Here is a 16,038-nt window from a genome sequence, read left to right on the forward strand (position 1 = left end):
TGTGCCTTTCCTCTCCTCACGCGCCCAATCACACCCCCTTCTGTTGCTCTTTTTTTTCGATCCGATCCTTTTTTTCAGCCCGCACTCCCTCGCTCTCAAATTTATGATTTGGAGACCACAGTGTTTAAAGACTGCCAGCCTCTCCCTTTCACTCTCATCTCTCCGCCTGCGTTTCTCGCTTTCTCTTTCTATCTCTCTTTGATTCACCCTCCCCTTATGCTCGAAAATTACTTCCACTTCTGTTTTTAACAGCTGGATTTATTAAGCTTATTTAAATGTGAACACTGGGTGTGTGTTTGCTTTTACAAACAGTAGGGATGAACACAAAAGGATAAACCAATTATTTACTAAATGAACAGTAAACAAATAAACAAGAAAGCAAAGATACCAACAATTATATATACTCACTGCACAATGAAAGCAAACAAAAGGAACATTAACGCTTAAAAACTATAAATGATTTAAATGACACACACACATTGAGGATATGTTCATCTCACATAGTTTTTTATGTTGCCGACTGAATCATTTTAAGCTACTTAACCACAAGACCAAACACAGCAGCCGAAATTCCCCGTTTCAAATCACTTAACCGGATTTCCAGTATAAGTTAGATTTGCTACCCATTTCGAAACTCAACACACACAAATACACACACACACAGAAAGGAATTTAAGGATGTTGAACTGTAACCACATGTGTGGTGTTCGCAGCTGGTTAACCGCAGACAGAATCAGATTGAAGTTTGAGATAGCAGCACGTCGTGGAAACAGAGCCGTTCATTGTCCCGTTGAAATAAATGTTAAGTGTACTGCGTAGACGCACTGTTAAATGAACAATACCAGGTTTCTTCTGCCGGCAAAAATGAGAAATCAGAAATTGATATCAACGTCACAACTATGATCCACCGCATTTACATATGAATGCCTATTCAGCGGCCTGGCGAGAGCATTGTTACTCATTTCACAAGCATAGAGGATGGCAGGTCATAAAAGAGGCCATTTACATACAGAAGTCTTAAAGGTACAGCGTCTCGGGCTAAGGGTCAGCGAGAGGTTGGAAAATGTTTGGGAAAAAACCCATGCATTTGGTGAAAGAAACGAAAATTGCGATTATAGTTGGACGCCAGTGGGGAGAAAATTGCAACAAGTGTGAATATAACTTTACAAAGATGAAAATGACATCTGCAGTGTGATTAATCAAATCGTATGTGTGTGTGTGTGTGTGTGTGTGTGTGTGTGTGTGTGTGTGTGTGTGTGTGTGTGTGTGTGTGTGTGTGTCCAAATGACCAAATAAGAGACAACATATGACTCAATAACACGCGGTTATACACTGATGCGGTCTTCCTCACTTTGTCATTTCCTGAAATACTTTTCCTTCAAACCATTAGTCTCTCTCTCTCTCTCTCTCTCTCTCTCTCTCTCTCACTCTCTCTCTAGTAGGTGTAGCTGGGTGATTCTCACGAAACCATTGAAACACCATGGCACTAATGATTTTAGCTTTAAAATGTGTAATATAGTAACATTAAAAAGCATCAGAATTAACACAATACTGTGTTCTACCTTGCACAATGTGTGATTTCAACATAAGAATTTATAATTGGAAATTTTCTCTCATTTTCGGCTGAAATTCTCATTACCGCAATGTGTCCGGCTGTGTTTGAACATGCGTTATGTTGTAATTTAATCAAATAAACACAAAAATATTATAAAAAAAATAAATGGATGTTTTGCTAGACTACTTTAGATGACAGAAAAAATATTTACTGAATATTCATGTATAATAATAATGAAGAAAAATTAGGAAAATGATGTGTCCATGCCTGATGTTCTCATCCTCCGCAACACTTTTTGAGAACAGTTTAAGCACACATACAGAATTTTAATAAAGTTTGGTTTTGAGTGACCAAGCACATGGGCCAGTTACTTCAAGATGGCTACCAGGTAAGATAATTTTTTTACAGTTAATTTGAAATATTGTCTTGTCAGAATGCTTACACGACATTTTGATTATCATTACCGCAACAGATGCTTATTAAATGTTAATTTAATTAATAGAAGCATAATACTTTGATTTTAAATGCATGTGCAGAATCTCCAAATTATGTTCTTTCAGGTTTGTCATGTCATTTTGAAAATATGTCAGTGTTGATTTTTTCTGACTGTTGCGGTAATGAGATTTTTTTAGGACTAATTTTTTAAATTATGTTACAAAAAGTGTTAATTGATAAGTAAAAGTTTTTTAATTAATGTTCCCATTTACTCCAGACTTTGTTTTTCAATGTCTGGTGGGAAAAAAGTAAATTTAAGCAATTTTTACAATTTCATGCTTGACATTTTTAAAACCAAGTTTTCGTGAGAATCACCCAGCTGCATTTCCATTACAGATTTGCGCCAAACTTATGCAATATTTTCTTAATGTCGATACAAATCTTTTGTGAAATGACAGCATTTCCACTAACTGGTTATGTGTGTCCACAACATAGTTTTTTCTCTCCAATAAGTTATTCCCAGAATCATGCCGACTGTCGACAATGTATAGGGTGTTTCTTGGAGGTAATAGTACATATCAATTCATTTTCAACTAATGATATATTTCCATATTCTTGCGAAATACACCTTTTCTGAACCGTCTAAAAAAGGGACAAACCATGAACATCTGACTTTCCATGTTTAAGTGCTGTAATTGGGCTTCTATCAACCCAGAAAATGTGAAAAAGATCAACCCAGTAACTAGTGTAGCATGTGGAATATAGGTCATTGAAATTTGCCTCCCCTTGTGATGTCAGAAGGGGATATTATAATAATAACGCCCCTTAATCTGCAACTATCTAACCACAGACTGCCATTTAGTGCAAAGAGAGAAAGAGAGAGAAAAAATATTGACAGCACAATTGAGTTTCAATCTCAACACACCACCATTATGGTGATCAGTGTTTGCATTTTATTAGCTCATTTGCATTTTAAAGGACACACCCAAAAATGTTTGCTCACACCTACAAAGTGTCAATTTTAACATGCTATAATACATTACCTTTTTAAGCTAAAACTTCACATATGTACTCTGGGGACACCAAAAATTTATTTTTCTTCTTTAAAAAAGTCTTGTGAAATGTCCCCTTTAAAAATCACCTCATGCGAACGTAAAAACTTTGCGAAATTGACTTGTTTCCACTGGCCATATTTTCAATTCGCAATGTCAATTTGCGCTAAACACAACCCGCGTTTTCCATTACTTTACAGTTATTTTCTAAATGTCGATAAAAAACTATTGCGAAATTAAAGCGTTTTCATTAACCAATTACTCACGGTAATTCCAAAAACCACGGCGACGGGTGTGTTCGACTTCATACGGCCGACGAATGGATGAGATCAAAATACAGCGAGAGTGACTAGAAAGCATACGGAGCAGACCACTCCCGAATTAAAAATCGTCTTATACTTGGAAGCAGACACATATGAGGTGCTTCTGGGAGGTTTGAGTACATAACGCATCATCTTCAAATAATAATTATGTGACTTACATACATACAGATGACCTGGAAATGCGACTGCAGTTTAACGAAATACACCTTTTCTGAAATGCCTGCGAAATCACCTCATGCGAAACGTAAAACCTTTTTTTGTCATATATTGGATTTTATGCGAAATTGACGCGTTTCCATTGGGCACATTTTCAATCGCAATGTCAATTTGCGCAAAACACAACCTGTGTTTCCATTACTTTAAAGTTATTTTCTAAATGTCGACAAAAAACTTTTGCGAAATTAAAGCGTTTCCATTAACCGAGGTTATGCGACTGAAGTGAAATTTTAGTTTTATCGTGGTTATTCCAAAAAACATGGCAACGGGTGTGTCCGACTTCATACACGCCTTGCAGATCGACGAACGTACAACATCAAAATACTGCAAGAATTGACTCGAATCGCTTGTCGATTCTTGTGATGCCACATGAAGCTGAACACACCTCTTCTGTCTTGTCCTCCAATCAAACATACCACACCATATTTAAAGGGACCATGGCATGAAAATCTGACTTTTTCCATGTTTTAGTGCTGCTGTCAACCTAGAAAATTTGAAAAAGATCAACCCAGTAACTTAGTTTTGGTAAATCATTCTCTACAAGCACATGAAAAAATAGGTTGTTGAAATTTGGCTCTCCTTATGATGTCATAAGGAGCTCTTATTATAATATTACCACCCCTTAATCCAACCACAGCACTGCCATTTAGTGCAAAGAGAAAATAATTCACAGAACAATTGAGTTTTACTTTCAACAAACCACCATCATTGTGATCAGTGTTTGCACTTCATCCACTCATGTGCATTTTAAAGGACACGCCAAAGACGGCACATTTTTGAACACACCTACAAAGTGGCAATTTAACATGCTATAATAAATTATTTATATGGTATTTTGAGCTAAAACTTCACATATGTTCTCTGGGGACACCAAATATTTGATTGACATCTTAAAAAAGTCCTGTGACATGGCCCCTTTAAAGAATGATCATGTGACTTTTACGAAAGTAACGTAAAATGTAAATGCGAACAAAATTGTTTCTATTGCAGTTTTGTGACATATTCCTTTGTTCGAACTACCTAAAAAAAACCTCACCAGAGTGTAAAAACTTTTTTGCGATATATGGGAGTTATTCGAAATGTTTGCGTTTCCAAATTTTCAATGAGCTATTTTAATTTGCGCAATTTAAAGGGTAATGGTAACGCAGCTCTCTCTCTCTCGCTCGCTCGCTCTCTCCTTCTGTTAGTTCTCCATATGACAGGAGCCATCTGGCTTTTCAGAGTGAGAGTGAACCAGGGAATGAGGGCTTTACAACACACACACACACACACACACACACACACACACACACACACACACACACACACACACACACACACACACACACACACACACACACAGCTGTGTTTTGTTACACTAAAGACGAGGCTCTTTATGAGGTGACAGTGTATAACATTAGGGATGAAGTTACAGCAATAACACACACGCTCCTGCACAAACACCCTTACACCAATGAAAAACAAACAAACGAAATAAAAAAAACACACACACACAGCTGTGCAATGCTTAAAGTACAATTATAACAAAAATGCATTTCTGATCTGGTTATCTTTAATGATGTGTTCAATGTCAACACAAAATTAAACGCACGTCTGGTCTTTTCGTAAATGATTCATAGGTGCACAATAACATTGAACTTGCTCTGCCTCTGAATATCTTTACTTTTTCTGTTAACAAGCTCTGAGCAGATATTTGTGCATGTCAGCGTGCAGCACATTAACATCACAGCTTGTTGTTCACACGGTTCAAATTTAACCACACACAGCCGTCTGTCCTTGCTCATAGAAAAATTCATACGGCATACAAAGCATTGGAGATTTTTCTTCAATTGAATTCAAGTATTAAACAGGTTCTGGTTTTCAAACACCGCTATCTGGTCGCTTTATCTGCATTCAGAGATCCACCTCTCCATCTACAAATGAAACTCAATCTTTGTGACCTTTTCATTTTCACACGATGAATAATTCACCGGGACTTGTTCGGTCTCTCTTTCATTGGCACGCAGAAAAAAACCATAGACGGGAAATTCCTTCTGCAGCAGCTGATGCTTTGAGTTGTCTCTCATTGTGCACAAAGACAAGCATCTCATGCACCATAAAGGTTTATAGCATCTCTTGATAAACACTTGTCTTACATAGTTTGCACACGGAGCATGCTGTGTTATGTGACATACATCAACATGTTAACGTATTCCTGTTATCCAAAGCGACTTACTTATAAGCTAAGCTACAACATAAGCGATTTAAAAATTCATGAAGTTGAAAGAAATATCACACGCTGGTTGTTTACATGGATCTGGCACACATGCGAAGCGGGGCAAATTGATTTTTTATACTATCAAACGAACCAATAACAAGCCCAATTCTCATTATTATTATTATTATTATTATTATACGCTACGTGGCATGGTTGTACATCAGAGATGGGCCAGGAAAGTCGAGAGTCCTATACTGCAGATTACAGTACATGCATTCATTCATATCTGCAGGATTATGTTCTGACAGAGAGTCAACCCCAAACCCCCCATCCGTTCCCGCTGGGTCCGGCCCAACACAGATGGCTGAAGGGATTTTTCCTCTCTAATCTCTTTCTTTCCATTCTGTCTCTTTTCTTCATCCTGTTTCATTTGTAAAACCTCAGTTAATGAATATGCTGAGCTGGACAAACCAACCGAGAGTAAAACTAAACTCCTGGCTTTGAGAATCCACTTTTCTCTGTTTCCTCTTACTTGTGTATTCATTACCCACCATTTTTACTTGAGAGATTGACCATCATATGTAAAGAAGTGCTAAATAAACCAAGTTGTATGCGTTAAATAAAGTTATTGCATTTGCTAACATGAACAAACAATGAACAATACTTGCACAGCATTTATTAAGGTGTTAGTTAACATTAGGTAATGCAACTTGAACTGTTATTAACCATTGGATTGAAATTAAGTAACATTACCAAAGATTAATAACCATTGCTCATAGTTAGTTATAAATGCATTTACTAATCTTAACAAATACAACCTTATTGTATTACATACTCTTATAATTTCTGTGCAAATACATTTTGAAAAGAATAAACCTGTGAATTGTTGGCCAATCAAAATGTAATGATGATGTTTGCATACATAATTCTGATTGGTCTTCACTTTTACATATTTTTGGATAATGAATTTCGACTGGTCTTGCCTTTATGCTCATCTGAAAACAAAAAAGCAAAACCAGAAACTATATAAACCTTAAAGGTGCAGTGTGTAAATTTTAGCGGCATCTAGTGGTGAGGTTGCGAATTGCAACCAACTGCTTAGTCCACTGCTCACCCTTGCTTTAGAAACACATAGAGAAGCTGCCAGCGGACAAACATGTCATCGTCTAAGACAATTTAGTAAAAAAAATTGTCCGTTAAGGGCTTCTGTAGAAAAATGGCGGCACAAAATGGCGATTTCCATGTAAGGGGACCCTCTTTGTATGTAGATAAAAATGTCTCATTCTAAGGAAATAAACACATAATGGTTCATCATAAAAGGTCTTTATACACCACTGATAATATAGTTTTGTTTATTATTTAGCATTTCTGTCAAGAGATCCTTCTAAAAATTACACACTGCACCTTTAACACAAACCTTGAAAGCACTGCTGTTTTAAAAAAAATGCAAATTAAATATTTCTAGGGATGCACCGAATCCAGGATTCGGGTTCGGATTCGGCCGAATACTGGGCTTTTTGACGGGGTTCGGTTTCGGCCGAATCCTAGATTTTTTTTCCACCGAACCGAACCCTAGGCTTGCGCATAAAATGAAAAATACACTGCTGTGGACGTTGTTTACTTCATTAATGTGCTTTACTGTGTTAATGGAATAAGGATGCAAGTAGGATTCGGTATTCGGTTTCGGCCGAATCTTAAATGGTGGATTCGGGATTCGGCCGAACGTAAAAAATCTGGATTCGGTGCATCCCTAAATATTTCAATAGTTAGTTGCTTTAAAGCATGACAGTCACTTGTGAGAATAGTAACATGGCCTAAATCTAAGTGGGTGATTCTCACGAAAACTTGGTTTTAAAAATGTCAAGCATGAAAATGTAAAAATTGCTTAAATTTACTTTTTTCCCACCAGACATTGAAAAACAAAGTCTGGAGTAAATGTGAACATTAATTTAAAAACTTTTACTTATCATTTAACACTTTTTGTAACATAATTAAAAAAATTAGTCCTAACAAATCTCATTACCGCAACAGTCAGAAAAAAATCAACACTGACATATTTTCAAAATGACATGACAAACCTGAAAGAACATAATTTGGAGATTCTGCACATGCATTTAAAATCAAAGTATTATGCTTCTATTAATTAAATTAACATTTAATAAGCATCTGTTGCGGTAATGATAATCAAAATGTCGTGTCAGCATTCTGACAAGACAATATTTCAAATTAACTGTAAAAAAATGATCTTACCTGGTAGCCATCTTGAGGTAACTGGTCCATGTGCTTGGTCACTCAAAATCAAACTTTATTAAAATTCTGTATGTGTGCTTAAACTGTTCTCAAAAAGTGTTGCGGAGGATGAGAACATCAGGCATGGACACATCATTTTCCTAATTTTTCTTCATTATTATTATACATGAATATTCAGTAAATAATTTTCTGTCATCTAAAGTAGTCTAGCAAAACATCTATTTAATTTTTTCCTTAATATTTTTGTGTTAATTTGATTAAATTACAACATAACGCATGTTCAAACACAGCCGGACACATTGCGGTAATGAGAATTTCAGCAGAAAATGAGATAAAATTTATCACACATTGTGCAAGGTAGAACACAGTATTGTGTTAATTCTGATGCTTTTTAATGTTACTATATTACACATTTTAAAGCTAAAATCATTAGTGCCGTGGTGTTTCAATGGTTTCGTGAGAACCACCCAAGTAAAGTTCAGTCACTTCAGTATAAGGTTTCTGATCTCTCAAGAGCTCTCTTTTTTCTTATAAAACATCAACATTTATACTAAATAATAAATCAATACAGTAAAACAAACAACCATACGGAAGCACCTGACCTGATGCGCTTTCATGTGGTCTGACCGTGACATCCATCGCCATGGCTACGTAATCCTTCTTACTGGAAAGACTTTTATCACAGTCAGACCTACATGTCCATATGTACATGCGATTAGTTTGGGGGAGGAAGTGCTTTTTGGAATGACCATATATAGCTTTTTAAATTCATGCCCACTTTAGATGTACTAACTAAATCGTAAAAAAACAACAGATTCGCCAAAACATTATTATGCTGTGATTGTAAGCAAGAGTGCAAAATAAATAAAGAGATATGATACGAAAAAATCTGATCAGTCGTTGCTACCGAAAGCAGGTCACCTAGCAACACACAATTAAGAAATATCCTGCGAGCCAGGCGTCTACAGCCTGTCCATTAGCAGGCGAAATTACCGGCAAAACAAACAACCCTCACCCACATGCAAATGACTTTGTTGCGCATAAGAGAAACGTTCGCATTTTACTGAGGACCACTGGGGCTACGCAGATGTTCAGCAATCTACTCTGACACAAACCAAACCTGAAACATCTGGAGTCAGAGATGTCTAGGGCATTATATGAAATGAAAGCCAGCTAAACCAATCAACTTAGGTGAGAGGAGGTATAACAGGAGGCAAAAATAAATGAAGAAACAAGACACGAAAGGAAATAGATAAAGAAAATTGAGAGATAGAGAGGAAGCCCTGAGGTAAAAATCGCAATGTATTTCAATACACAGAAACAATATAGTAGCTCAAATACATACAAATTGTATCTGGAAAGAGTCACAAAAATGTTCAACATACACAGACACCTTTGCATAGACGTATGCCCTATGCTATAGCCATATGTGCACCTCTCCAAAAATGTACAATATGTTATGGTATAATGTTGGCAAAACTACCTGGTCTTGGTTATAGGTAAGGCTGTCAAAATGATTAAATAATCATCTCAACATGATTGTTTGACCTTATCGCAATGATTTCAGATCACCACAATGATTGCATATCTCTCTAAAAAACACAAGGGGGAGCTGCACCACCTGTATAAACGAGACAGTATCTAATGCAGGGTTCCCACACCTTAGTAAACTTCAAATTCAAGAACCTTTTAAGGACTTTCCAGGTCCAATACCCTCAAATTCAAGGACTAAATGTGGGGATACATTACAAGGTTACATCGTGTTACCTTTTAAGATACATTGTTACGGTTACCTTTCGAGGGAACTCACGCTGCGTCACTCCGGTGACACTTTGGGGACGCCTCCAGGGGTATGTGCGTCTGAATGTGTATATCAAATTCAACCAATGGTGAGGCTTAACGACAAAGACAGGGGGACGCGGGAGCCAGGAAGAATATCGCTATCTGAAATATTGCCAAAGACGGCATAACAGGGACAGAGGAAGTATGGCAAGGGAGACACAGCGTCTCGTTCCCTTCTTAGGGAACAACAGTTACACTAGTAGTATTTATTTGTTAGTTATACGATAAGAAATTGGGTTGGTGCTTAAATTGTCATTAAAATGTCAACACCCCCCCCCAAAAAAAAACAAAACAAAACACAGTACTGTGCAGGGCTTCAGACTGCGACCAATTGGTCGCAAAGACTTTGTGACTGAATTTTACATCCAGTCGCACATGTGCGACCAGTAAATTTGCTTCCCCCAACCTCCGTATTTTTTTATACATTAAAGGTGGAAGAGGCACGTCAATGATCAATTAAATGAGCAATGAAATAATCAATGAGACGAGAGCACACACGCACGCAAACACACACACACTCATGAGACGCGAGCACACACTCGCGGTGATGTTGAAATTTAACACGGCCTACTTCTTATTCTGAATGTATGGTATTTTGTTTACTATTTGTACTGTCATGACAGCGATGGTGCTGTCAGTTTACCTTGTTGTTGCATCTTCAAAAGTGCAGAATAAAATGTGACACTGAATTTGAAACAGCACATTGTAATTTCTGCATCTATTATTAAAGTATTAATTAGTAATACAGTGAAAATTAGTAGATTTGGTTAGCATGTTGATTTACGGTGTGGGCCCCTAAATTTTCTGGTTGTGCCCCTAAAATTTTCAGTTGTGCTCCTAGTGAAAAAAGTTAGTCTGGAGCCCTGCTGTGAAATAATAGTTATAGTTATTTCTTTCTTTAAATGCAAAATCCTATTTGTGGGATCCTTTAACCAAACCACATACCATACTACAGGCAGTTTACAGTGTGTTACAATGCATTTCATTTTCTCTAAACTGTCTATTGAAGTTCATGCTTGGCAGTTAAAGTTATTGTCTCTCTCACCCTGCGCTGGCTGAATCAATCATTTTGATCTTGTGTGTTGAAGTGAAAGCTCACATCAAACATGCATCAGAGCGGCTGTAGCGTTTACTGACAGGCTACATTACACTCAGACTATATCTCAGACAAACAGATCAGCTGAAGCACACTAACAGTGACAGAGGTTTAAAGAGAAACCATAATCAAATCAAATATAAGACATGCCACTCCAAATCCTTTTAGATACGTCTGCTGTGCTAGCAACCTACATAAATATAAAGGCTGTGTAATGCGGCTTTCAAAGTCAAGACAAAACACAATCTTATGGTCACCAACACCCTCGGGTTGACTATGACTAATACTGCACAAATATGACCACCGCATTTACAAGACAGAATGAAAAAAAACACAAACGTAGACATTAAGTTTTGTCTTTAAGGAATTTAACAGGTGTATCACATTTAAACCAAGATAAACTATTTGCCAGTGGGCCAAGAAAAATGTTTACCCTGTTAAATTCAAGGATTAGTTCATTCAATAACAAAATTGGATGACTTTCTTTCTGGTGCAGAACACAGAAGAAAATAATTTAATATAAAATATCTGGTTGGTTTAATTAAATACAAGGCAGTGAAATGTGAATCATTTTAAAGCTAAATAAAGCATCCAAGAATGTCAGCATGCTTTTTCAAATTTGTCAAATTTCTTAAATACCAGGTTACTTTTCACTAAAATGCTCAGCGAGCCAAAGGGACTTCTCCTCTGACACTCTTAAGTGCTTTATTAAGCGTTAAAGTGTGTCACAATTTACTGCAATTCACCTAACCAGATATTGATTAAATTATCTCCCTTTGTGTTCAGCACACAAAAGAAAGTCATACGAGTTTGAGAGTATGAGTCGAAATTTTTGTTTCAAGACTAAATGTTGATCAATTTCTTAGAAAACAAGATTTAACTGCTTTAAAAGAAATATTCTCAAATATTCTCAATACTATCAAATGTGCTGAACTTCAAAATCAAAAACACTAAGAGGCAGTTTTTTCACACTAAGATAAAGACACAAACCTAACAGTAACTAGCAAAACTAGTAAATGTTCAGTATACACAATGTGGCCCATATAATATTTAAAACAAAGCGTTGAGCATTGATTAACAACACACATTTTAAAGGGATGGCAGCTCAGGAACATATCAGGAATATAACAACACCACCACCAGTGGCTATGCAATGTATCATTATTTTAACAACAAAATACCATTGTTTGTTCATTAGAGATGGCTTGGATTACACTTGTCTAATTTGCACACACGCCCACTCCGAAACGAACACTTTGAGGGGTGGTGGAGGAGGGGAAAGGCAAGGAATAGCAAGAAGGCATGACATTACTTGTGTCTGGAGATGCCATAGTGGAGACAATGACCGGAGGTCCAGTGCGTCGACTGAGCTTCTGATTAGCCAGGCTCACATTTGTGCCTGGTACGGCCCCCCCCACAGATACCATGGCACCGTCTGAGGCTACAACCCCGGCCTTCCGCATTACCTGTGGGCTCATGTGAGGACTGTGCATGGGTGCCAAACTACGATCCCTCTTCATCAACTCCATGGGGACGGTGTAGTTGGTGGTGTATGCTTTAGGAGCTTGCTGGGGTGCCATAGCAGGAATGGTCATTGGTTGGGGAACTGCAGACAGTTGGTTGGGGAACTGGCAGGTCATTGGTTGGGGAACTGGCAGTTGTGGTGGTATCCCTGGCAGATGTGACGGAACAGCTCCTCGTTGAGAGACTGCAGCCATGGGTGGCAGGGGTAAGCTAGCGTGTGGAATGTAGGGGGACAAAGGGCGAGACTGAATGGCGCCACTGTATGTTCCTGCAGACCTAGCTCCAGGATACCCACTGCTCTCAAGAAGTTGTTGGGAGGGAGCACTACTGGGTCTGCGGCCATAGCTTTCCCCCATTCTTGACGGAATAGTTTGCATGGGGGTACCAGGTGGCTGCATGTAATGGGAGTCCATACCTGGAGTCATGGGTGGCGGTTGGTGCACGTAAGTGTCGCTGCGATGGCTAAAGCTGTTAGATCTGCCTCGAACTGGAACCGTGGGATGTTGAGGTGTAGCAGGAGGTACTTCAGATGGTCTTTTGCAACTGAGCACGACGCGAGATAGGACCCGAGCTTGTCCCAAGTTGGGGGCCACTGAGCGCACATCATTTTCTTCCATAACAGCCAACATTGCAATGGAGTCAAAACCTTGCTGCAGAAGAGAAATGACGGTGCTTTCTGAAAGGCCTTCTTTTTGTAGCAACGCCAGAAACTCAGGGTCTGCATGCTTTTTGGGATCCACTGGAACTACTGGGGTTTGAGGGGCAAGGGGAGGAGCAGCAGGTGCAGGAGGCTGAGCAGGAAATTGGGGAGGATTTTGAACAGGAATAGCAGCTACACCTGGAGTGGTTAGTGGGGTTGTAGGGGGAGCTGGAGTGTATACAGGATTTTGGGGTGCCATGGTTTGCATATGTGGAACTTGCTGCACTGGCTGAAGCTGTGGTATTTGTTGAACTTGCTGTATATGCTTCACTGGCTGAACCTGTTGCATTTGTTGCACTTGCTGAACCTGCGGCATTTGTTGAACTGGCTGAACTTGCGGCATTAGTTGCAATGCCTGAACTTGCTGCATTTGCTGTTGCTGTATGTGTTGTTGTATTTGTTGCTGTGCTTGTTGTTGCGCTTGCTGTTGAGCCTGCTGTTGGGCTTGCTGTTGCTGCTGTATATTGTATGTTGAAGGGTTTTCCGGATGAGTGAGCATACCTCGAGCAGTTCCATCCATTGCCTGAGCAGCTGGATCAACCACCAGGCAGGTGGCTGTAGGCTGGTGAGGATCAGCTGATCTTCCATTAACATCACTGTAGTTCGGATGGCTTGTAAGAGAGGCAGGTGGCTCAGCACCATAACGAGGAGAATTGGCCTCCATTACATAACGAGCTGGAGATGGTGCTCTGCTTGGAATGCGCTGCCCATCCGGCATCATTTTGGATACAGGAGTAAGAGGCGGGGCCCCAGGCAGGGATGAGTCTCTGTAAATACGACCCATTTCATGAGCAGTTGGTGGAGGGGGAGGCAAGCCAGGAGTTGGGGCAGCAGAAGCAGGCCTACCGCCTGAACTGTGCTCCCACAATTGTCGAGGACCTGCCATCATTCCATAATGTAATCCTGACCTATTAAGAGGATGAGACTGATCCCCATGAAAGAAACCTTCTGTTGGTCTGGGTGGTATGCCTGGGTCTTGTTGATAGTAGTCATGGGGTTGCAAGGAACCACGATGAGCTGGTGGTCGGTCATAATTGCTGTTTAATTCAGGAACAGAGCTCTTTCTTATGTTACGGGAGTTCTGGCAATCCAAATAACCCTGGTTATAAAGAGATTCCTGGTAAGCTTCTTGCTCCCGTTTCAAATCCAGGTCAGGGGGACGAACTCCAGGCGGTGGCTCGTACCATCCCCCTCCTGCGTCTCCTCCATAGCTCAACGAGTTTCGTCGACCAGCCATCCGAGCCTGCTGCTCATAAACACTGTCACTTCGTTCCCAATGACTCTCATTCCCACCCAGCGTGTCCCAGCTCTGGGAGCGTCCGATCGGTAACTGCTTACTGGAGATCAACATGAGGAACAGATACACCTTATTCAGAGGGGAAGAAAGAGGGTCCCTTTAGGTTTCTAGTTGCAGGTTGATGTCAAGTGTTGAGAGGTAGGAGGGTGAAAAAAGACAAAACAGAAGATATAAGTTTTCACCTGAGATCCAGTTGTAATTTTTTCCTCCCGGTCTCTTTCACAGTAGCAAAGTCTGGCTATCAAATGGCTCCTCCTGCTTGACGATCTGTGAATAATTAATCTGGGGAATACTGCCAGTGGTGATAGAGGAAGGAAAGAGGACACCAAGAGCTCTCACAAATAACACTGGTAGGTGAAGCCTGCCTGACTACTCCATTGTGGCAATGCAAAGCGACAACCGTGAACCGACGGGGGAAAGAAAATAGAGAAAAACAGACAGGAAGAAACATTTTAACAAGGGGAGGGCTGATGTGGGGGAGATAATCCAGAGAAGCCGATCTGATCCAACCCTGAACATTTTACCCGCTCAGATTGCTATAAGGGATTACGGAGCAGATAAAGCCATCTTAAATCCACTGCCCCGCAAATGTGACGTCACGCAAACTATATCTGTGTTGATTATAAAAAAGCAATGAAATCCCATTGACAGGAAAGCATTCTGCTATTGACACTCTTACCTGATGCTTTTGGTTGAGACTGTCCCTGCTTCTTTCAACTCAGGCCAGATGGCATTGAACAGGATGTCTTTGTGGGACCTCAAGAAGTGGGTCAGTGAGCCAGGCAAGTGAAACTAATACAGATCCCGTGCAGTACTGTCAGAGAATGTCCAATCCTGATTGAACAATAATCCCACGACGGGCCAGCAATGCCTGACCTGCAGAGATCCACTATCAACGCTCATCTAAGGCATTATGACCTGATCCGATGCAAGCACAACTATATGAACTACTGCCTCTATCTAAACACCCTCTGCAGTACAACAACAACAAGGTCAATATGCTTCGGCAAGTTTATGGACTAAACTACCCACAAAAGAATTACAGAGAATCAATGTTAACTGTAAGGATACTGCAGCTTTTTATCTCAAGATGTAAATTCTTAACTATCCATCAATGCAATTGTTTTATTTAAAGAAACCACCATGTTCTGCTCTTCCTTGCTGAGAAAGCATGACTTTATGACTAAGATAAGCAATTAACCTCCACAGGGGGTGAAAGGGGAAATCTGGGACATCAAATGAATATCAATATAACAATCTTGTAAGGCTTGTAAATAATTATCTCATTGAAAACACTTTAACAATATTGATGTTAACCGTTCGTTGAATTTTAGTATGTTGTAGTTGAACCAGGTTTTGTCAAATGCTCCAATCCGTTCTGATCCCCACAACACCAGCGAGAGACTAAGAGAGCGAGAAAGAGAGTAATGACTTGTGACGATAAAATGAATAGAACATTCTTCGACTGTCCATTGTCATTTGATGCACGCTGCTTTTCAATGTCATCTAAAGCTCCGTGCAGTTTCAAAGTCACCTACAAGTGTTTTATTT

At 39.4% G+C, this 16,038-nt stretch overlaps 1 protein-coding gene across 9 annotated transcripts in view; it reads right to left on the bottom strand.

Annotated features, from left to right (window-relative positions):
• The window catches only part of ctbp2a (C-terminal binding protein 2a), a 58,021-nt gene that overhangs the window by 18,969 nt on the left and 23,014 nt on the right, over nt 1-16,038 (bottom strand). The window contains exon 1 of one of the 9 annotated variants that reach the window (XM_055172123.2): nt 13,692-14,556. The exons of 6 other annotated variants lie outside the window; for them this stretch is intronic. In XM_055172123.2, the coding sequence (XP_055028098.2) occupies nt 13,692-14,541 (850 nt within the window). In that variant the 5' untranslated portion in view covers nt 14,542-14,556. Of the gene's footprint in view, nt 174-12,278; nt 14,879-16,038 lie in introns of those variants that run through there. 2 more of the 9 variants (XM_055172119.2, XM_055172122.2) reach the window with 2 other exon arrangements.

Source organism: Misgurnus anguillicaudatus, chromosome 7, assembly GCF_027580225.2.
Source record: "Misgurnus anguillicaudatus chromosome 7, ASM2758022v2, whole genome shotgun sequence".
Taxonomy (NCBI): Eukaryota; Metazoa; Chordata; class Actinopteri; order Cypriniformes; family Cobitidae; genus Misgurnus; species Misgurnus anguillicaudatus.